Below are 21,446 nucleotides of genomic sequence, written 5' to 3'. Positions count from 1 at the left end.
CGGGGCGCCGGGCAGGCTGGGTGTGAGCAAGGAGGTGCTCGCTGAGGGCGGCGGGGTGCAGGCCATCCCCGCCAGGACTCGTGGATCTCTAGCGCGTGGTGCTTTTGTGAGAAGCGGCTTTAATTTAAGGCACAAGACCCCGAGTGGCTCTCTAAGCAGGAGCGCGACAGTGAGGTGGGAAGGCCTACCTGTAGCCGTGGTCCTTGTAGTCTTTGGTGGCTGAATACACGACTGAGCTGGCCTTCACACTGATCTGCTGGAAGAGGTTCCACACCTCCTGGTAAATATATTGCTGGAAGAGAGAGGGACCTGTAACCACATCTCGCCAGGAGCGCCCTCCACGGATACCCAGAGGGAACATGCTGTGAGTCAGGGCCGTGGGGCCTGCGACTGCACCAGGGCCACCCCCTGCAGCTTTACACAGACCTCCATGCGCACAGCGTCCACTTCCACTCCAGTCTAGTCACGTCAGCAAGAACTCAGTTCAAACTGCTCTACTTGGCCATCTAGGAACCACTGCTCTGAGCTCTCTTACTTGGGAAAAACCTCGACACCCGGTGCTAAGGAAGTGGGGAGCATATGACCCCGGGAGAGCAAGTCTAGTCTGTACTCTCATGCTCCGAGTCAGTGAAGCTTCCCGCGGCATGGTCGCGGCTCCCTTACATTTCCGGTGATGACCAGGCAGCCCAGCTGGTCGATGATGAGCACGTCAAGCGGGGAGGGGGGCTGGCAGAATTTCTGCTGCAGGATTTGCAGAATGGGCTCCATGACCTTCGGGGTGTCCCTCAGGGCCACCGCGATGTGTCCCAAGGCTCGGATGGTGTGGTCGGGAATCAGGTGCGCGTCCCTACAGAGGGAAGGACACGTGACCCAGGAACGGTGCTCCAGCACATGGTGGGAGACGGAGCCGGGAGCCCAGACCCCAGGGTCCTCGGCCTCTCAGAGGAAGCGTACACCTGACGGTGCCTGCTTGGGGCCCACCAGCCCCGGCGCCAGGCAGGGAGACAGAGCTCTCTGCCCGAACCGCGTTCGGGGGCACTCCAAGGTGGGCTTCAGCAGGCACGGCGGGACAGACCCAACACCCGACGCCACGCTGGACCAGAAAGCAGCAGAGAAGCATGAACACCAGCCTCCCCGAGCCTCACGGGACTGCGTGCCCCACCCCACACCCCAATCCCCCAGGGACAGGGCATACTTATCGCTCTCCTGGGAGATGTAGAGCCGGTTGGAGAGGCTGGCCAGAAAGGCTTCCACGATCACCGGGTCCACGGTCAGGCCCGCCTTCAGGCACCTGAGCAGTGTGAGGCAGCACAACAATCAGGTGAGTGCTTGTGTCTGGTTTGGGTTTCGTTTCTCTGCCTCAGGTTTGCAGGGTTTAAAGAACTACTCTGAATGTACTTCCCCCAGAAATGTGAATGAATGTCGAGACACAATGAATTTAAACAACGGCTTCATGTCGCACCACTTGATAAATGTCTCAGTTGGAAATAATAACTTCACTGTTCTGCCCTGAACTGCTTCCTTCAGAATGCCATACTCATCCCAACTCCAATCTAGAACTCCGAGGACTTCCTGGGTCTAGTGGTCAGGAACCCGACTGCCAATGGAGGGGCCGCAGGTTCGATCCCTGGTCCGGGAAGATCCCACAGGCCGTGGGAGCCACAACTAATGAAGCCGTGCTCCGCAGGAAGAGAAGCCACCGCAACGAGGAGCCTGCACACCCCAATGAGAAAGGAGCCCGCGCTCGCTGCCACCAGAGAGTGCAGCAACAAAGAACCAGCACAACTGAAGACAAATAATAAGTAGATAAAGGTGAAAAAACAAGCCTCCTTGCTTCTTAACAAAAGTCACAGTCAACAGATGGCTAAAAGGATGTTACATCTACATATCGGGTTTTGAAGTGCATGGACAAACGCTGTGTTCTAGAGGGAACTCCTGCAGCTCCCAGGAGCGTGGGGCCTTCAGGCATCTCTCGCTCCCCACATCTGGTCCTAGGCCACAGAGTCTGAGTGGCCAGGCTCTCCGCCGCCCACCTGCAGACGTTGTCGATGGCAATATCCCGAAGCTGTTCGTACATGGACGGCTGGCTCCTCTTCCCCGACGCCACATTCAGGGTCGACTCTGCATGCTCGTTGGTTACGCTGATTTTTATGTCATTGCCGGCAACTGAAATTGAAAAATCCAATGTGTGTCTGGTTGAGCATGTTACTTTTCATGCTTTTGTCTGAAATTCAAAATCGAAATCATATGTGGATTGTTTTTAGTCAAAAAGGGAATCACCCTAAAAAGGTTTTTCCCAGCGTTTCAGAACCCAGTGTGTCAGACAACAGAAAGGATGATGGGAATGCTTACAACGACTCACACTTAGGTTACAAGGTGATGAATATGTAGAACAATCACATCTTAGGTAAGGAGTGAGGCAGGGCCATGTGCCGGGAAGGCAGGGAGGCTGAGAGCAAGGCCCTGAGTCTCTCTGACTGAAGGGAGAGGAGGACACGCCCACCAAGCGGCACTTAACCTCACTCACTGCAGGTCAGCAGATGGGGTCTGGGCCCACATTCTCAGGGCACTCACACTGCAGGCTGCCCGGAGAAGAGGAGGTGCCAGAGAGGGCCTGGAGGGAGGGCCCAGGAGAGATGTCTGGGAGGTGGGCCTGGGGGAGGGAGATGTCTGGGAGGCGGGGCCTGGGGGAGGGAGATGTCTGGAGGCGGGGCCTGGGGGAGGGAGATGTCTGGAGGCGGGGCCTGGGAGAGATGCCTGGGAGGCGGGGCCTGGGGGAGGGAGATGTCTGGGAGGCGGGGCCTGGGGGAGGGAGATGTCTGGAGGCGGGGCCTGGGGGAGGGAGATGTCTGGAGGCGGGGCCTGGGAGAGATGCCTGGGAGGCGGGGCCTGGGGGAGGGAGATGTCTGGGAGGGCGGGGCCTGGGAGAGATGCCTGGGAGGCGGGGCCTGGGGGAGGGAGATGTCTGGGAGGCGGGGCCTGGGGGAGGGAGATGTCTGGAGGCGGGGCCTGGGGGAGGGAGATGTCTGGAGGCGGGGCCTGGGGGAGGGAGATGCCTGGAGGCGGGGCCTGGGAGAGATGCCTGGGAGGCGGGGCCTGGGGGAGGGAGATGTCTGGGAGGGCGGGGCCTGGGAGAGATGCCTGGGAGGCGGGGCCTGGGGGAGGGAGATGTCTGGAGGCGGGGCCTGGGGGAGGGAGATGTCTGGGAGTGTGGGGCCTGGGGGAGGGAGATGTCTGGAGGCGGGGCCTGGGGGAGGGAGATGTCTGGGAGGCGGGGCCCGGGGGAGATGCCTGGGAGGCGGGGCCCGGGGGAGGGCGATGCCTGGGAGGCGGGGCCGGCGGGGCTGAGCCCGGGAGAGAGGCTGGGCACCGCCGCCCACCCCCAGGTGGGCCCTTACCTGTGTGGTACTGGCTGTGGCACTTGTACAGCTTCACCAGCACGGGGGACGGGACCACGAGGAAGTCGCGCAGGGAAGGTGTCACGGAGTGCACCACCACCGGAAAGCGCTCGCACAGGCGGCCCAGGCCCTGCAACGCACGGGGACCGTCAGGGGCCACAGGAGAGGCGCTCACCGCCTCAGACACCCCTATGACTGGAGTCGGCCCATCTCCACGCGCCACCAGGCAAAATGACAGGACAGGGTGGTGGGGACTCCTTGACCCAAAGGTGAGATTCCCTGGTAACCCCTTCACCTCCAGAAGCTACTTAGGGGAAATAGGGCTCACTGGGAACATTACTTCCACATAGGCAGACGGGAGTCACGGGGACTGGGACGAGTCACAGCCTCGACGGTGCAGGCTCACGTCTGCCACCTTGGAAACGCCCAGCACAAGCTGGGCAGCCTCCCCAACGTGGGACCCGGCCGTGCCTAGACCCCGCTCGCAGAAAGCCCGCTAGCCGTCAGCAGTGGCCTCCGAGCAGTGACCCTGTCCCCGGCAAGCTCGAACTTAAGTTCCCAGACACAGCGGCTCAGACCCGGCTGCTGGTGCCGGCCTCGGCCTGGACACAGTGAGAACGTCTTGCGGACGGAAGTCCGCCCCACCCCGGGGCCAATAACTGACCTGCAGACAGCAGATGAGCAACGGCAGGTGCGCTATGATAACCTTGCTGGACGTCTTGGACTGCAGCTTCTCAGACAGCTTAACACACAGATTCTCTGCACCTGAATTCAGAACCCCGGCAAGTGCGGACCCTCAGCAGACACCACTGGCCACACAGGCGCCTTCACCAAGCACCGCACCCAAGCCATGCCGGAACCCGAACCCAGGATTCTGTGTGGCTCCACCTCAGAGTCTGGGTGGCTCCCTGCTCCTGTCCTGCCTCGGGGACCACTTCATCCCACGTGCCCACTCCGCCCCCTGACTCAGGCCCTGCCACACCTCCTGGGCCAGGCCCCACCTCCTTGGACCAGGCTCTGCCTCTGACTCAGGCCCCGCCCTCTTGGGGGTAGACCTCAGCCCCTGACTCAAGCCCCACTCCCTCCACCCCCGCGGAGGGGAGGCAGGGGCTGGGAACCCACCCTGTTCATCCTTCACCGCCCAGACCATGAGGTCCACGCAGGCGGCGCTGGCCTGGCAGCGCAGCTTGAGGGGGCTCAGCTCGCTGTGGGCCCGGTCGGCGTCGTGCAGGATCTTCTGGAGCTCCCCCTGGCTGCTGTTGAACTGCTCCAGCACGAAGTCGTGCACCTCCTTCACGAAGGAGGTGGGCAGGTCTGCGGGAGGGCGCACACACTCAGTTCCCGCCCCTCAGACAGACCCCTGGAAGAGGGCGCTGCTGCGGGCCCCTGTGCTTCTAGGGAGGCCACCGAACACTCAAGAATCAGTCATTCCCACAGAAGAGAGAGCCATGTTGTGTCCCAAGCTGTCAAAAGAGTCGACGGTGAACACACGAGACACAAAGGGGCATGCCATCTCCAGAACCGCCTCATTAACAGGAAGTACTCCAGTGATATTTCCTGAAAAGGGGTCCTTTATCACACGTGGGAACCTGGACGCGGCCGAGGATGGACCCTTGCAAGCAGGCATCTGGAGCCCGCAGCCTGACCCAGCGCGCGTCCTCCAGGCCTGGACGGCAAGGAGGCCCGAGATGCAGCACAGACACAAGCAGACCAGCCATAGCGGCTGGCAGCAGCCTGGCCAGGGAGGCTGCGGGCTCGGGGTCAGCCCAGCTGCCAGTGCCCGCTGTCCTCCACAGCCTGACCCTTGCTGTGGCCCTGACGAGGCTCGGCTCCCAGGAGCGCTGGGGGTCAGGTGGGGAAGTGGCTAAGGAGAGCAGAGACGCCCACTGGACACCACGTGGTCGTCAACACTGTTGCCACGAAGCCCATTCAGCACCGGGAAGAGCCGAGGAGACCGTGTTTCAAGCGCACAAAGGAGCCTGAAGGGGACGGCGAGGCCACACGCGCAGCGGCCGCCCTGCCGGGACGCGGTGCCACGGCCCTCACCTCTCATGTAGTACAGGGTGTCCCGCAGCATCCTGAACACGGCCACGTACAGGGGGTCGCTGAAGGCGCTGTAGTAGAGGTCGGCGCTGGGGTTGGCCTGCGGGCAGGGGCATGGCTGTGACCCACCCAGACTGTCACTGGGGTCATCGTCTGCTCCCTCCGTCACTGATGCCTCCCAGAGATGCAAAAGCAGACTGGCCCAGCGTTGCCAGGGTTCTGGGCAGTGACGCCTCCTGACTGTGCAAATGGCTGTGGGGCACGGTCCTGCACAGGCTAAGGACGGGGGGCAGCCGGGCACAGGCCACACGCTCACAGGCGAGGCCTGCAGGGCCTGCACCCATGCGGGGCGTGCACCAGCTTGAGCAGCGGCCCAGCAGGCACCTGGGGCAAGGACCACGTGGAGTCAAGTCGAGCCCAGGTCGGAATCCAGCTCCCACACCGACCGTCAGCCCCTCCGTGCCGGGCTCGCACCTGTGCGGCAGGAACACTGACCGCTGCTCAGCGGTCAGGCCGGGGCGCGGCCAGGGGCCTAGGCGGGGGGCCCTCAGAGGACGCACCTCTATCACACCGGTGACCACGGCGTCCAGGGACTTGAGAACAGGCTCCTCCACAATCTTCTTCACCTGCGAGGGAAGTGAGGCCTGGTGAGCCCCCCGCAGACACAGTGGGAGACGGAGGGGCAGAGCCTGCTGACACGAAACCATGGCACAGCCTCCCGGTGAGAAATGGGGCGGAACGAGAGCCCAGCAGCACACACGTCACCAGCACCCCGCCCCCCAACAGACGCCCTGAGTCCTGCAGCGCCTGGCGCTTCTCTCCTACCCTAGATGGGACGGAAGACAAACAGAAAAGGAACCGGCCCCCTCAGGACTGCGGACACAAGGCTTCCACGTCCAGAGGTGAAAGTGCCCAGGCTCTAGGCCAGGCTGACCTTCCGCCTGAAGGCCCCTCTAGCATGGGGCCTCATGGCCGTCTCCCCACGTGGCTGCTGCAGGGGCGAGATGGGAACGTGCCACACGGACCCTGAGGACGTGCGCCTCCTCTCTTTAATCGGCACAGGTGAGCCGTGCTGCGGCCCGCTACAGCCCCCCAGTGTCTGCCTGCAGGCCGCCAGCCCCTCGCTCCACTCACCAGGCTTAGGAGCTCCCGGAGCATCTCGAGGGGAATGCTGAACTCCTTGTAGGTGACCCCATTGAAGAGAGGAGAGACAGAGAAGCTGGAGCTGACGGCAGTGAAGTAGTAGTCGGACTCCGGGGCGCTCCCGTCGGGCGAGTAAGAGGCTGACGGGACAGAGGCAGACAGTGGGCCTCGGGGCACGCGACCCGGGCGTGCTCGCAACACCCACCAAAGGCACTGGCCACGCTTATGCTGACACTCCAATTCCATCTTTCCCTTAAGAAACAAAGGCTGATACGATCCAACAATCTCACTCCTAGGCATATATCCGAATTATGAATTGAAAAGATACACACGCCCCTGTGTCCACATGAACACTGTTTCCAATAGCCAGGACACAGAAGCAAGCTGAGTGTCCGATGCTAGGCAGAGATGTGGTGTAAATGCAGAGTGGACACTACTCAGCCATACAAACGATGAAATAATGCCACTGGCAGCAACAGGCATGGACCTAGGGATTCTCAGAGTGAGTGAATTAAGTCAAAGATGCCATGGGATACCACTTATACGTGGAACTTTAAAAAGGTGAAGATGTGCGAGCAGAGGGTGGTGGCAACCGGGGTGGGAGGCGGGGAGGCGACAGCTCTGTGGGCCAAGTGTGGGGGCCCCAGTCCCACTGCACTGGGTGCTGCAGAGGCCTCTGTGCTCCCGCATGTGGAGACGCACAGCTCACAGGCCAACCAGGGTCATCTCCTCAGCATGTTCATGTGCAGCGAACCATCAGGTCCTTCCCTGAAGGACACGCCAGTTCACTGTAAAAAATAATGCCAGCCACACAGGGAGGCGAGTAACCTGTGACAGAGGACGCCTCCCACACACAGCGCAACGTGAGGATGCAGCCGCGTGGCGGAGGCAGCGAGGGGGCAGACATGGAAACAGGAGGGGGGCGCTCCGGGGACCAAGGGGCTAGGATCTGACATTTACGCAGCGAGGTCACCGACAGCTTTTAAGCAAGAAAAGAAATGATCACATTTGTACTTTTAAGAAATGCTTCTTAAAAATAAATTCTTGTGGTGCCTGGGAGAGGGCCTGGACAATCAGGGAGCGGGGACCGTGTGAGCAAGGGCGGGAGTGGTGTTCTCCCTCAGGCCTGGCACCAACCGCGATGGGGATGGCCCTGAGCTCAGGTTCCCAAGCCAAGGGCCCTCAGGGGCGTGTGAGGTCGGGGGAGGCTGTGGACGGGGGCTCTCTCCAGTGGCTTACGAGTGGTGAGACCGGCCTTCACGTGTGCGCAGTCGGACTGCAGCACACTGCATCCTCTTACAGCCGAGAGATGCTGTGCCCACACTGTCCACAGCTACCTGCATCAGGCACACCGCTGCTTTTTTAAAACAAATCCCACATGCGTCTCGAGATGCCCCTGAGGAAGGCTCTCTGAGCGGTGAGCATCATCTGACAGTAGAACGTGGGGCTCCAAGGCGTGCACTCCTGCGGCCCACTCGACCCTGCCTGTCTCCTGGAGGCGAAGCTGCAGCCTGCCCAACATGTGTCTGACATGCTGCAGACGACCACATCTGCTAAATGACCTGAGAGTCCTTTGTGGACAGCAAGTTCCTCAGAACTGTTCCTCACTAAAACAAGGTTTTACCCAGTCTCATTACTATGTGCCTCAACATTATCCCGGCGCTCAATGACTTTAAATGAGAAGAAAGAAGAGAAGGACCCGCCGTCACCACCTTCACCTGAAAACCGCCACCTCCGCAGGTTAACGCGCTAGCACTGGGACGGCCAGCACAGGGGTCCTGTGGGTCCTTTCAGCACTTGTCTCTGTGTTTGAAATATTTTTAGGTTCAAGTGTAGCAAGCTTAATCAGGGACAGAAAAGGAGTGCCCTGTAAGCCTGGAGCTGAGCTGCATGCCCCCCGCACGCCGCGGGAGGGCCTGGGACCTGGGCTGGCGCGGCCGCGCTCCGCAGAAGGGCGAAGCCCACCTTCGAGGCAGTGAGAGGCAGATCCTCCAGGGGAGCCGGGAGGGGGCGCCCCGCGCTCAGGGCTGACCTGAAACAGGGCAGAAAGGCAGTCAGGCCTCGTCTGTGCCCCGTTCAGCACCCCTCCTCCCTGAAGCCCCGCGGCTACGGCTCGCTGCTGCGACTGTGCGCGCTGGGTCTCATCACACCTTCTGTGCCTGCTGACTGAGCCAGGTTCCTGTTATTCCCTGGCTTTCTCCACACGTCAGTTACATGCTTCCTAGGCGCACCAGCTGTCTACTGCTCAGAACAGAGGTGTACCCAACAGCTAGGAAACAAGAGCCTCACGCCTGGAGATGACTCACGTGTGTATCTTAGAAAGGATGTGGCAGCCGCGGCCCTGCAGAGAACTCCAGCGGGAGCCCCTGAGTCCCCTCAAACCACGGCGGGGCCCTCACAAGCCCCGGGTCCCAGCCGCCCGGGGGCACGGCCCACCTGCGATATGCTGGACACGCTGCTGGCCTTCCTCTTCAGGGTGCCCTCCTGACACACGGTGAGCAGGCTGCTGGGGAGGATGGAGCGGAAGTCGTTGAAGGACCGCCTGCGCACGCCTTCCAGCTCCTCGGTGACGCGGGGGGCGTGCGGGGGCGCTCTGGGGAAGAGCCTGGACAGGAGCGACTCCTCTGAGCTGCTGTGGCGCCCGAAGGCGCGTGCGATTCCCAGCAGGCATGGGACTGCGTGCTTGCAGAGGTACTCTGGAAGACAAGGGAGACCGTGGCGGTACCCCGGGACACCCGGGCCCCCGCCTCACCACCCCGCGACTGCAAATCCAAGGGCCCGAACAGCCTGGCAGCAGCGCCCAGCCTGGCACTGACCTTTTCAACCCGCCCACAGCCCAGCGGCAGGCAGGGCCCGTGGCGGGGTGTCTGAGCACGCTCAGCTCCCGTCAGCCCTGTCACGCCACCCGACAGGCTTTTGCCCAGGCCTGCACCAGTGCAGCCAGTCCTGCTGGGAGCAGGTAGACAGCTTCCCACCAGAAGGAAAAGGACCTTCAAACAGGCTACGGGGAGGAAACTGAGCCCCCTGAGGGTGAGGGAGGGGCCCGGCACTCAGGCAGGACGGCTGCGCTCACCACCCGCCCCCAGCGCGCCCCTCCTCCCCACACCCCGCCTCTCGGCCCACAAGCAACCGAGGTAATGTCCACAGGCGCACTGGTCTCAAAGAGGAACTCTGAAGACTGGGAAATGCCAGGGAAAGGATAACCACAACGCCATTAAAGAAACCATACCTTTCTCTTGAATCTCTAGGGCCTGGCACATTCCCAAAAGCACGTGCAAAACCTGCAACAGCGCCTCTAGTATCTGGAAGAGCCGAGGAGACAGGATACACAGAGTCACCCACAAAATCGGGTCCACGTCACACAGTTAACTCAGAACCAGAGGCAGCTTGGGACGGCCTCACGTCCCACCTCGCACCTGACCAAGCCCCCCGCACAGGAGCTCTGCGGAGGGCAGCACCTTGGGGAACACGGCCCACTTCCCAGCCGGCTCCCCTCGCAGCGCAGCACCCTTGGTTCTTCCGGTCCATTCCTACTATTCGCAGCCTTGCTGATGGCTGGCCTGACTTCACTGGAGTTCAGTGCGTCAGGAACGGTCTCTCACTGCTACGCCAGGGGAGCCGGGACCGCCCTGGGTCATCGCCAGGCTCAGCTGGACTCCGGACGTCCAGGGACGGGACACTGGCTCTCCAGCCCCTTCATGCTGCTGGCCCGAAAGGCTCACAGAGTGGACTCTGTCAGCGTCTCCCACACCTGCTGCCCCAGGCTGTGTCCCCCTCCCAGGGGTCAGTCTCTTCGGCCCGTCACGGAGCCCCACGAAAGTTCAGGGCGCAGGCTCAGTCCCTCGGGCGGGTCCTCAGTTCCCAGCTTGGACTGTCTACATTGTGTGGCCCAGGTCTCCATCCCCCGCTGGTCCTGCCGGTCCTCGAGCCCTGCCCTCGGCCACACCGCTGGCCCAGGGTGTCAGCAGTGGGCGGTCCCGGCCCTGAGGAAGAGCACTAGGCCGAGCCCCTCTCGCCCCTCACTACCCGTCGTCGCAGGGAATCCAGGCAGAGGATGAAGCCGGCCTGAGGCAACTGGGCTGTAGCTCACGTTTTATCAAATGACATGGAAACCGTGAGGATGTGAAAAGCAATGCTTTGTCCATTTCATGTATTAAAGTTATGTCACCGTCTTCTGTGGTGGCTTCTCTATTTCAGTGGGTGTTACTGATAGAAAAGCCCTGTTAACGTTTTAAATAACAACACGTGATTCTAACCTATTCATTACCTGTTTAGCCAATCCACAATAAAGGACCTCAACTAGGAAAGAAGGGTGGAGACCAACGTAACGGCAGAAATAGGGACAAGCGCATTCACGGTGCAGTAGTAAGGAGAGATTTTAAAACTGAAAAGACACGGGGACTGACAGGCAGCAGCCAGCTGGGAGCGCTGGCGCACAGGCAGACCCAGGCTCCCCAGCAGGGCCTGAGGTCGGCCGCGCCGGGAGACGGACTCTGTAAGTCGCAGATCTGGTTAAGATGAACCTTGTCACCGCCGTCCTCCTCTTTAGAAGGAGGGAGTATGAAATACATTGAAGCAGCATTTCCAACAAAATAAACTAAAAGGAAAAGAACTGGGGCACTTAAACGAACAAACGGCTCCTGCTTCCTAGAAAGAAGTGCTTCTCTTGTATGAACCCCTTTGGTCCCCAGCGTGGAGGCAGCGGGACACATGGCCTCGCACTCCACGGGGCAGCCGGGAAAGCAGACCGAACCAGACCCAGGAGGTCAGAGGGGAACGGCCCTGCAAGCAGAAGTCCACGTCTCTCGGCTGCGTCATCAGTCGTGTGCCATGAGTCAGCATGAGCAGCCCAGCGACCTGCTTCTCGCCCCGTCCTCACTGTGGGGCCCTGCGCATACAGGGAGGCACACCAGGCCACTGCACACTTACCTCGCCCCTCAGGGAAGGGTCCCTGTAAGCCACGTCAGACAGCAGAGTGACCAAGCAGAAGCTGAAGCTCTCGGCCACCGGGAGGGCACCTGGAGGCAGAGAGACAGGAGTCCGGCCATCACCCCGCCCGGCTGCTCCCCCTCACACGCTGTCAAGCGCCCGCTCCCTGCGGAGGTCGCCCTCAACGGGGTAGGGCCCAGCATGTTTCCTGAGAAACACCCCTGCCTTCCTTGTAACAAAATGTTTCAGTTCAAGAAACTTAGATGCTTCCTGAGCCCATTTATAGTCTGAGATCACAGAGCCTTTTACCACAACACTCCATGCTTTATTTCCAACCTACATGAAACTGGGAACTCGGTCTTGAGTGTATGGGAAATCTCTCATGGAGGCTGATTTTCAAATACCAATCACTATCACTTGAAACTGAGTTAATGTTTATTTCTCTCTTCTTCTGATAGATGGAGAAAATCTAAGATGCTAAAAGGGGGATCCAGAAATGCGCTCTGCTCCTTGCAGGTGCTCAGGCCCTTCCCCGACTCAGCCTGCCAGGAGGGAGCTTCTCAGGAGCAGGGCCTCAGGTCAGGAAGGAAGCTCTGCACCCAGAGCACTGAAAGGCCAGCGGCAGTTCTGTCACTGGCACCGAGGGGCCAGACCTGCTGCTGTGGGGGCCGGGCCCCTACTGAACATGCAACCAGCGCTGGACGCTGAGCACCAACTCAAAGACACGCACATGCGGCAGCCACCTGCTACGTGCCTACTTCTCCACGTGTGATCCAGACAAACAACTCTAGGTCCTTCTCAAGCATGAGTGTGGCTGGAACCCCCGGGAGGGCTTGTTGAAGTGGTCTGTCTACTCCCTGGCCCCAGAGTCCTAACTTGGTGGCTCCAACGCAGGGGCTGAGACTCTGCCTTCCGACAAGACCCTGGAGTTGAAGCTGCTGGTCCAGGGGCGGCCCTGGAGGAGCTGCTGCTCTGGAGCGCATCAAAGCTGAGCGACGCTGCCCGAATAGAAACTGGGAGGCGGAGGTGTCACCCAGTAATCGGGTACTTATACAACGCCAATGATCTTTCAGTAATGCTCAAAACTTCACGTGAGTCCGTGTGTACAAAAGTGATATCTGTTTTGAAATAAAGTAGGATCAACATTTTCTAGGGCTCTGCGTCTCCCCAGATTAGACAACAATGGTGCACACAGGTAGTCTTTCAAATTCTAGGACATCTGCATGATCTAGAGTCTGTCAGCTTTAGGCTGACACCAGCCACCAGCGATGTCAAAAAACCAAAGGGCAGGAGGGGCCCGGGCAGACACACATAGGCGGTGCCTGAGGACAGCACAGGCTCCAGCAGGTGTGCCCACCTAACAAACTCAGGCCACGCCACCGAGAGAGAGGATGGGGCGGTGCTGCAGGCATCAAGCCCCAGTGACATCTGAAGGTGGGGGCCTCAGACCTCAGACAGAGATTACAAGGAAACTTCAGTCCGACGGGTCACGAACTCTGAAATACTGGAGCTCTCCCAAGCTGACGTTAGAGGAAACGTCATGAGTGTTCTAAGCATTTAGCACAATGCCTGGCATGTCGTGGGCCTGTGTAAAGGTTTCAGGAGGGACGGGAGGGAGGAGGGAGGAAGGGAGGAGGGGGCAGTGGAGGGAAGAGGGGAGATTATCTCACTTTCTCTTTGTCTTTGAAGAGATTTCAAAATCAAATACCAGCTAGACAGAAACACACGAATTTAGTCCATTTCTATAGATGCAGAGGTCAATGGAAATGCAGCAATGTCGACGAAGCGATGAGACTACTGAGAGTGGACACGGTGGTCTAGCCCTTTTTTCTGAGCAGCCACCAGGCCTCTGGAAAACTGACCTGACTGCAGGGTGACAGCTGGCTTGGGGGCAGCCGGGGACCCACTGCTGGCCAGGGGGACGTGACCAGAACTCCTGAGGGTCCCCATGGTTCCACTCGGCCTGCCCTGCGTGGGGCTCTGGGGCACTGCGGTGCTGCAGGCATCTGGCTGCTGCGCTAGTGAGCACACCCCTGATCTCGCAGACACGGAGCACGCGGACGCTCCCTGTGCTCCGGGGAACACGAAGCCAAGTTACCTCTGCCCTTCCGAGCCGTGCTCTCTTCTACCCAATATACTTTCGGAAGACCTTTAAGAAGTCGGAGGAGGTAAGGAACCACCGAGTCTTTGTGCTTGAAGAGAAAACAAAAAGCTCACATGTGATTAAATACACGGCTTCTGAGCACAGACTGAGCCCAGAGCCAAGCGCGCCCACACCCTCGTCTCAGAGCGGGGCATGCACACGGCAGCCCGCAGGAGGGCCGACGCCTGCCCCCTGCCGCCCTGGGTCCCGCCGGCCCTGGCGCCCAGCAGAAGGCACGTGTGCACGCGTCCAGAGCGGCTCCCTGACAGGCGCTCAGAGTCCCCAGCCCCGCAGCCGGGCCTCTGGACCAGACCCTCTGGGAGAGAGACGCTTTCAGACACGGGGCTGCCGCGGCTGCTTTCGGCCTCGTGCTCCTCCCTCCTCCCCTGAACGTTCTCCCACACACTTCCTTCTGCTCCTCTCAAACGGGGCACGAGACTTGACAGCCAGCAGTAGCCAGTGAAAAAAGCACTGTCCCCTAGTTTCCAAAATACCCCATCAGCAGGGAGTCAGTTCATAACCTCCCCCCATGGGCTCTCTTGGTGGTCTCCTGCGGAAGGACCAAACAAGCCTAATTCCGAAGAAGCGGGCCCCATCAGACATCCTGAGATGCTGAGAAAACTGTGGTTTCGAAAACATGGCTGCATATTCTGCCACGGGTTTTTAAATCACCTTTAAAAGGCACATTAACACATGCTCTAAGACTTAATTAATATCCATCATAGTTTTGAAAAAGACAGCACTATTATCTCAAAGAGCGCTGTTCTTTGGAAAGGGGAAAAATTGGCTTCTCTGCTTCTGACTCGGCAGCGTTCTGTTGAGGCGAAACCCAAGTCCCCTCCCAGAGCACCAGCTCACCCCGGTGAGACCACACCACACCTCCCCAAGGACGCGTCCATGACGGGGTCTTGTTCCCACCCGTCCAGCTGCCCCACCCTCCCGCTCTGATCTAGCTGAACACAGTGGGTACAGACTTAAAGCCTCAGTGTACTGTCTTCTGCACTCAGAAACACTTCACTTCGAAAAGGCTCACCTGTAGGTCAGATTCAATGAGAAAGATGCCCAACGCGATCACCGCGTCTCTCCGCCTCTCATCCAGCTGGAAGATCCCATGGAAATCTACTGGGCACATACAAAGCAGCTTTTGGACCTAGAAAAGGAGACAAAAAACCATGGATTAAAAATACATAAACCCAATTTCAGAATGGACCAGTATTGAAAAGCCCTGTGAGTCTCTACAACTAACAGGCCTCTTTCCCTCAACCTGAGGATGACGGCAAGCACATCTCCAGCCTCCGAAACAACGCGCACACGCCCCCTGAGGACCTGGGCCGAGCGCGGCGCATTGTGCCTGCGGCAGTCATGCACGGTGGCCGAGGCCCGCCCCCGCTGTCGGGGCGGCCTGGCTCCCTGCTGCCCAGGGCTGCCCGTGAGCAGGTGACAGAGCCGCGGGCATCCCACGTCTGCCCGAGGCTCTTTAAACTCCAAGCTGTGCACAGTGCTCGGGACGGGACGGGGCACACGGCAGGTACTCAGGAAACAGCACCCACCGCTGCTGAGCACGCCCGGGTGTCAGGTGGAGGGCAGCGGGCGCAGAGTCAGCAGTTAACGGAGCAGATGAAAACACTGGGGGGCTGGCAGCACAGACCAACAGGAAGGGTCATCAAAGACCCAAAAATCGGGATTCAGTATGAAAAGGGAAATAGGGGACGCCAATCCTGAAAATCGCTGCAGAGGAAGCTCTGAAGGCGCATCAGGAGGCCCTAACGTTGCAACCCATGGATGTGATGAGAAGCCCTCACTGATGTTCACAGGGTCTACTGGGACGTTTTACAGGCAAAGGAAACTGAACCCAGTGCTTGGCGTTTGCCCTGAAGATGCATCAGTCAATTACCACTGACGGCTTTTTATAGAAAGTAGTTTTGCTCCCTTAAGGTTTTAAACGGGGACAATTGAAACTGGCAAGTTCAGCTCAGTCGCTCAGTCGTGTCCGACTCTCTGTGACCCCATGAACCGCAGCACGCCAGGCCCCCTGTCCATCACCAACTCCCAGAGTCCACCCACACCCATGTCCATCGAGTCGGTGATGCCATCCAACCATCTCATCCTCCGTCGTCCTCTTCTCCTCCTGCCCCCAATCCCTCCCAGCATCAGGGTCTTTTCCAATGAGTCAACTCTTCGCATCAGGTGGTCAAAGTATTGGAGTTTCAGCTTCAGCATCAGTCCTTTCAATGAACACCCAGGACTGATCTCCTTTAGGATGGACTGGTTGGATCTCCTCGCAGTCCAAGGGACTCTCAAGAGTCTTCTCCAACACCACAGTTCAAAAGCATCAATTCTTCGGCGCTCAGCTTTCTTTATAGACACTGGTAAAAATTAAGTAAAATGCTTTCACCCCAGTGTTGTGTTTACTAATTGAAGATCTGAAACAATCTAAAACACTATGAGAATATCATGATCAACCATTTGATCAAATGTTAGGTTAAACCCTATGAAACTGCTGATACGCAAACGCCTTTGATCTACAAAAACAATGTTTTTGTAAAATTTAACCTAATACCACAGACACTAACAATGGCATTTTTTTAATCAATATGCAATGGCACGGAACAATGCTCTAAATGTTCTAGAAGCTCACGGAAGGGAAGATCTGAATTATATACAGAAAAAGTGCGGGAAGAAAATATATCATGGGATTCCTTGGCGGTCCATTGGTTAGAACTCTGCACTTTCACTGCTAGGGCCTGGGTTCAATCCCTGGTCCGGGAACTAAAATTCTGAAAGCTGCACGCTGGGGTCAAAAAAAAAAAAAATCAGCGTCAATACTTCTGAGAGACAGGCTAACCAGAGGTGTTATGTTTCTTCATTTTTTTTATAGTTGCCAAAATATGTTCTAAAGGAAAACAGTCCTGTGTAATCAGGAAGCACGTCCAGGAGGTTAAAATTAAAATACACACAAGAGGGGGAATCTGTCGTGTGTGAGTAAATGCTCAGGCAGAAGAGCCCCCCGCGACGGGCAGCAAGGGAGGGAGCCACGGAGGCCCAGAGCTGACGGAGCCTCGTGCCACCCAGGACCTGCCCCACCCAGCACAGCCCGGGGGGAGCTGGGGGCCGCAGGGCAGAGCGGGACTCAGGAGCGCGGCGCCACTGGCCAGGCCTCCTGACCACACATGGAGAGGACCGCACGCCAAGGCCGCCAAGCCCGAGCTTCTCAACACCCGTGCTCCCGGCCCGTCCTCTGTCCCCGCAGGCTCCTTGGGGGGCAGGGTAAGGATTGCGGAAGCCGGACGCATGTGGACTTTGGAGTTGGACCCAGAGTCACCGGCGATTGCAGAGCCTCAGCCTCCTGTCTGCACAGCGACCCAGCAGGACCAGGCCCTGAAGCGCAGTCCTCGCGGGCTCAGCACCTGCCCCCTGAGGGCGGGTGGGGGCAGCGCGCCTCTGACCCACTGCCCCTTTGCTCAGCGGGCAGTGAACCCTGGACCCAGCCCTGCCCTCACTCCAGGCAGGCGACAAACCAGGAGATGGAGAGGTCATGTAAGAGGCTGACTCTCCCTGCGGGGAGTTAGCGGAGAGCCTCTCCTCTCCTCCTCCTCTGAGAACTTACAGTGGAAAACGCCACTGGCAGGGTTTTCCTTTTTCACAGAAAGGTACACAAATTCTTTTGAAGACTAGACTGGCGCTGTGTGCGCTTTACGACCCAGGGCTCTTTCTGAGGATCTGGGAGCTGTCCTCTGGAATGGACACATCGAGGAGGGGTGGCACCCGCCTTCCCACCCCCCACCCCGTCCCTGGAGGTGGGCAGGAGCCTCACTGCCATGAGCTCCTTGTGCCCCAAGGTGAAGCTACTGCCAGAGTGACGAAATGCCCAACCACATCACCCAGAACCAGACGCCCTCCCAAGTCAGGATGCCTTGGCCGAGCGCCGCAGGGACAAGGCAGCGTGAGTGGGTGGACGTCAGGTATGTAGGTCACAGCAGAGATGCAGTCGCGGCGTTTGTTACATGCTGGCCAATGAAACTGTTTTCAAAGTACACAACTTCTGTCACCTGAAACCTCTGGGCATAAGTCTCCTGGAGGAACAAAATTCCCTGAGAACTAAACATTAAGCTCTAAGTATTAGTGGTTTTTTGTTGCTGTTTTGTTAAATCTGCTTTTTAATTGTCACTCTATGTCCTGCCCCCTTGGAGAACACGGAGCATAAGTCAGCATTTTCTAAGAGATTCAGAGCTATCTTGATAGACAAAGGTGCCTGTGACAATTTTGGCAGGTTAACAAATCAGTTCCCTCAAGCCTCAGCTTTCTCAGGTACAAAAGAACAAGGTGACAGATTTTTGCAGTGAAATCCTGTGAGCTGAGAACTTCCACCTGCAGCCCTGAGGGCACGGCAGGATGTGGACATACCTTCCCACCATAAAACAGGAAAACAGGCAGATACATGAAACCAACGGTTTCATACACTGGACTGAGGGCTGGGGAGGGAGGCACCGAGGTGAGCCCTGCGGCTGCCCAGGACTCCTGCCAGAACACGCACCCCAGGCCACAGGGCAGGTCACACTGGTCTCACGAGGCTGCAGAGACAGGAACGGGAAAAGCGGCTGGGGAGCCCAGAGAAAAGGGCGCTCAACAGCAAGATGCTCCACAAATCCAAGTCGCTGATGCGTGCACTAAGACAGCACAGGATAGGGTCATACCCCGAGAAGTGGGACAAAAATCAGGCAAGGAGCTGGGAGCTGAACAGTTCCCAGGCCCTCGGAGAGCTGGGAGGAGCCTGGGCCCCTTCCAGCCAGAGCAACAAGCTGGCAAAATGTTCCATGGAGAACCTGCAGGGCCACTCCTTGGCAAGGGAGTCAGTGTTCCTGTGGCAAAAGCTATTTCAGACCCGCCCTAACCAAGTTTAAAACCAGCTCTGCAACAGATGCAGGGAAAGCACCTGAGAAATTCAACACCGTTCTGGATAAAACTCCTCCACAAACTAGGAAGCTGACGGAGCGTCCTCAGCCTGTTGAGAGCCCACAGCTGGGGCTCCCTGCTGGTTCCATAGTGAAGAATCCACCTCACAATGCAGGCCATGAGGCTTCTATCCCCGGTTAGGCTGCAAGGCAACTACGCCTGTGGGCTCTAGAGCCCCTGCTCTGCAACAAGAGAATGTTCCCGGTGTTCACCGTAAATCAGTTATACCATTTACACCATGTACTTTTCCTTCATGGCACCTGTTAGCATTTCACATGTTTACTAGCAGTTTTTTAATGCTAGTTTGTCTCTCTCCATGGTAAGCCCCATGACAGCAAGACTGTGCCCATTTCTCTGCCTCTCCAGGGCACCCCTCTAGGCCTGGCACAGGGCCTGGCCCTCCATGGGCGCTCCAAGACCCTGTGGGAATGAATGGCGGACGACGCCAGCGTCTTCTGCGTTCACCATGGTGAACCCTCGGGCGGCCCAAATCCCAGCTTCCGGACCAGCTCTGAACAGAGATGCTCAGAAGAGCGGGGCTTCAGCAGCAGAGAGAGTCTCCCAGACTCAGTGAATACACGCAAGTGAGCCTGGAGTGGTTTCGCCTCAAACCCGTATTTATGCAGCAGGGCTTCACGCAACTGAAAGCTGTGCTCTGGCTGGTGTGGTCATGTGCACAAGAGGCCAAGCTTTTTTTCAGGAGAGAAGCAGGTAACAAGAATAAATATGTATATAAGAAACCAGGAGAACAAGGGCACAAAAACATTTCAGCAACTAAACTCGATGATGGGACCAGCCGCTGGTGGACGGGACTGGAGGCACCATTTCCAGCGAGTGCAGACAGCAAACACTGCCGGCAGAAGCGAGAATCCGCAGTGAGGAGTCGGAAATAGAACATTTCTGCCCCCAGGGGGAGCAGGCGGTGGTGACGCACACCTCTCCTCAGGGAACCCAGGGCACCAACGAGGCAGCCATAAGCGCTTCCTCGCACAGACGCAGGCCCTCCCCCGGCTCCCATGGCAGAAGCAGCCTCCATGTCTGGGAGCCCCAGGGAGGTCGCTTGCTCTCCTCTCCGTCTGTCTCCACTCTGCTCTTTCAGCAAATCCTGTCCCCACAGCAGGTTCTCCGCCTCCGCCATCTGAAATGTCCCCTCTCATCAGCCAGAGCTCTTAGCACTTGCAAACCCCATCATCCTCAAGGCTTCCTAGCCGTCCCCATGAAAAACCTCGGCTGAGGGCAAACTCCAGCAAGTGCCTGCAGCACTTTATTGCTGTCTCAGGGCTCGGTTCACTTTATTACCTCCTATCACATTCTTCAAAAACTGACCAAGAGCCACGAGGAAAGAGTTTAGAGCCCACATTAGAAGTTATCTGCTCCTCTCCCCGCCCCCAGCCGAGCAAAATACCAAACAGCCAAGTATCTTCCCAGAGGATTTTATTCCAAAGCCACAGGGTTCACCACAGACTCCTCTCTGGACAGATGCTGGCCAACCAGGCACCTCGGACTGCTGTAATCGCAAAGGTAGTTGAGGTCAGGACCGTGCGCGCACCTGGGAGACCCAGAGTGGACCCGGCCAGGAGTCAGGACTCAAGCAGCAGGACTGCAGCATGAAGAGAACACGGAATTCAAGCTCCCACAGCACAGAAAACGAGAACACGGCAACATCACACAGTCCAAGCACTTCTGCCTTGTGGGCTGTTTGCTTAACTCACGATATGACAGAGCCAACCACAGTCAAATATTATCTTGGGCTCAAAAGGATAAGCTACACTTTTATGCTTTCTGAGTTGGCAGAGAAACATGCAACAAAACCCAACCCTGTGAAGCTATAGATAAGCCAGTACAAGGTGTCTTACCAATGCTATCACAACTACGCAGAACCTTCTGGAAACAGGTGGGCAGTAAACATCAAGACTCATCTATGATGTAACACAAGGACATAATTCAGAAGAAGACAATATGCTAGGTGTACAAACATGCTGTTTCACAAGGAAAAACCAGAAAGTCTAAACAGAGAAATGCCTAAGTATGGTTCATCAATGCAAAAAAAGGATGTGCCACCATCAAAACAATAACTATCGGCTACTTTTGCAAAAACAAACAATAAAGTGCACATAGCTATACATGGTTAAAAACTAAAAAGAGCTTTAGGAAATGACAGTGCTGATGGCTTCATGGGCTGGGCTGGGCCAGGCCCAAATATTCATATATTGACGTCCTAATGCCCAGGTACCTAAGAATGAGATTGCATTTGGACTCAGGTCATGGATGAGGTGATTAAGTTAAAATCAGGTGATTAGGGAGGGCCAGTCCTACCAACTGGACTGGCTTCCTTCTAAGCAGGGGGGATTAGGACACAGAGAACAGAGGGAGATCACGTGAAGACACATGAGAAGACGGCGGTCTGCGCACCAGACAGAGAGGCTTCCAGAGAGACCAGCCCTGCTGACACCTTCATCTGGCCTTCCAGCCTCCAAACTGCAAGAAAAGTCACTTCTGCATGTTTAAGCCACGGTGGGTGGCACTTCGTTATGGCAGCCCCAGCAAACTAATACAGTTAATGTGGCCTAATTACAGGTGAAGATTTTTTTCTTCTTCCAAGTACTTCCTAAAACGTTTCAGAGCTGACTCACCAACACCAGCTCCAGCGACATGAACACCCTCTGCCGAAGCCCATTCTCTCCTCTCCCTCAGTGGTTTTCTTTTAACGCAGCTTCACAAAGGAAAGGGAGCAAGAGGGGGAGACTTTTAGCTTCATGAGGCTAAAGAAATGCCAACTGCAGGACCTTCCCTCCACAGCAGAGCACTCTAAAGGACAGCCTGGATCACCGTGAACT

At 57.6% G+C, this 21,446-nt stretch overlaps 1 protein-coding gene across 2 annotated transcripts in view; it reads right to left on the bottom strand.

The window, feature by feature from the left end:
• PI4KA (phosphatidylinositol 4-kinase alpha) overlaps positions 1 to 21,446 on the bottom strand; it is a 61,479-nt gene that overhangs the window by 36,353 nt on the left and 3,680 nt on the right. For both annotated transcript variants that reach the window (XM_065904408.1, XM_065904409.1), the window contains exons 2-17: positions 14,690 to 14,806; positions 13,612 to 13,705; positions 11,514 to 11,602; positions 9,814 to 9,886; positions 9,021 to 9,280; positions 8,550 to 8,616; positions 6,576 to 6,724; positions 6,002 to 6,067; positions 5,445 to 5,541; positions 4,521 to 4,712; positions 4,063 to 4,163; positions 3,399 to 3,528; positions 2,034 to 2,166; positions 1,196 to 1,291; positions 664 to 847; positions 189 to 292 (exon numbers count right to left, since the gene is read on the bottom strand). In XM_065904408.1, the coding sequence (XP_065760480.1) occupies positions 189 to 292; positions 664 to 847; positions 1,196 to 1,291; positions 2,034 to 2,166; positions 3,399 to 3,528; positions 4,063 to 4,163; positions 4,521 to 4,712; positions 5,445 to 5,541; positions 6,002 to 6,067; positions 6,576 to 6,724; positions 8,550 to 8,616; positions 9,021 to 9,280; positions 9,814 to 9,886; positions 11,514 to 11,602; positions 13,612 to 13,705; positions 14,690 to 14,806 (1,952 nt within the window). The remainder of the gene's footprint in view (positions 1 to 188; positions 293 to 663; positions 848 to 1,195; positions 1,292 to 2,033; positions 2,167 to 3,398; positions 3,529 to 4,062; positions 4,164 to 4,520; positions 4,713 to 5,444; positions 5,542 to 6,001; positions 6,068 to 6,575; positions 6,725 to 8,549; positions 8,617 to 9,020; positions 9,281 to 9,813; positions 9,887 to 11,513; positions 11,603 to 13,611; positions 13,706 to 14,689; positions 14,807 to 21,446) is intronic.

This window comes from Muntiacus reevesi, chromosome 13 (genome assembly GCF_963930625.1).
Source record: "Muntiacus reevesi chromosome 13, mMunRee1.1, whole genome shotgun sequence".
Lineage (NCBI taxonomy): Eukaryota > Metazoa > Chordata > Mammalia > Artiodactyla > Cervidae > Muntiacus > Muntiacus reevesi.
Note: the sequence above shows the minus strand (reverse complement) of the source record. Positions and strands in the feature narration are given on the sequence as shown.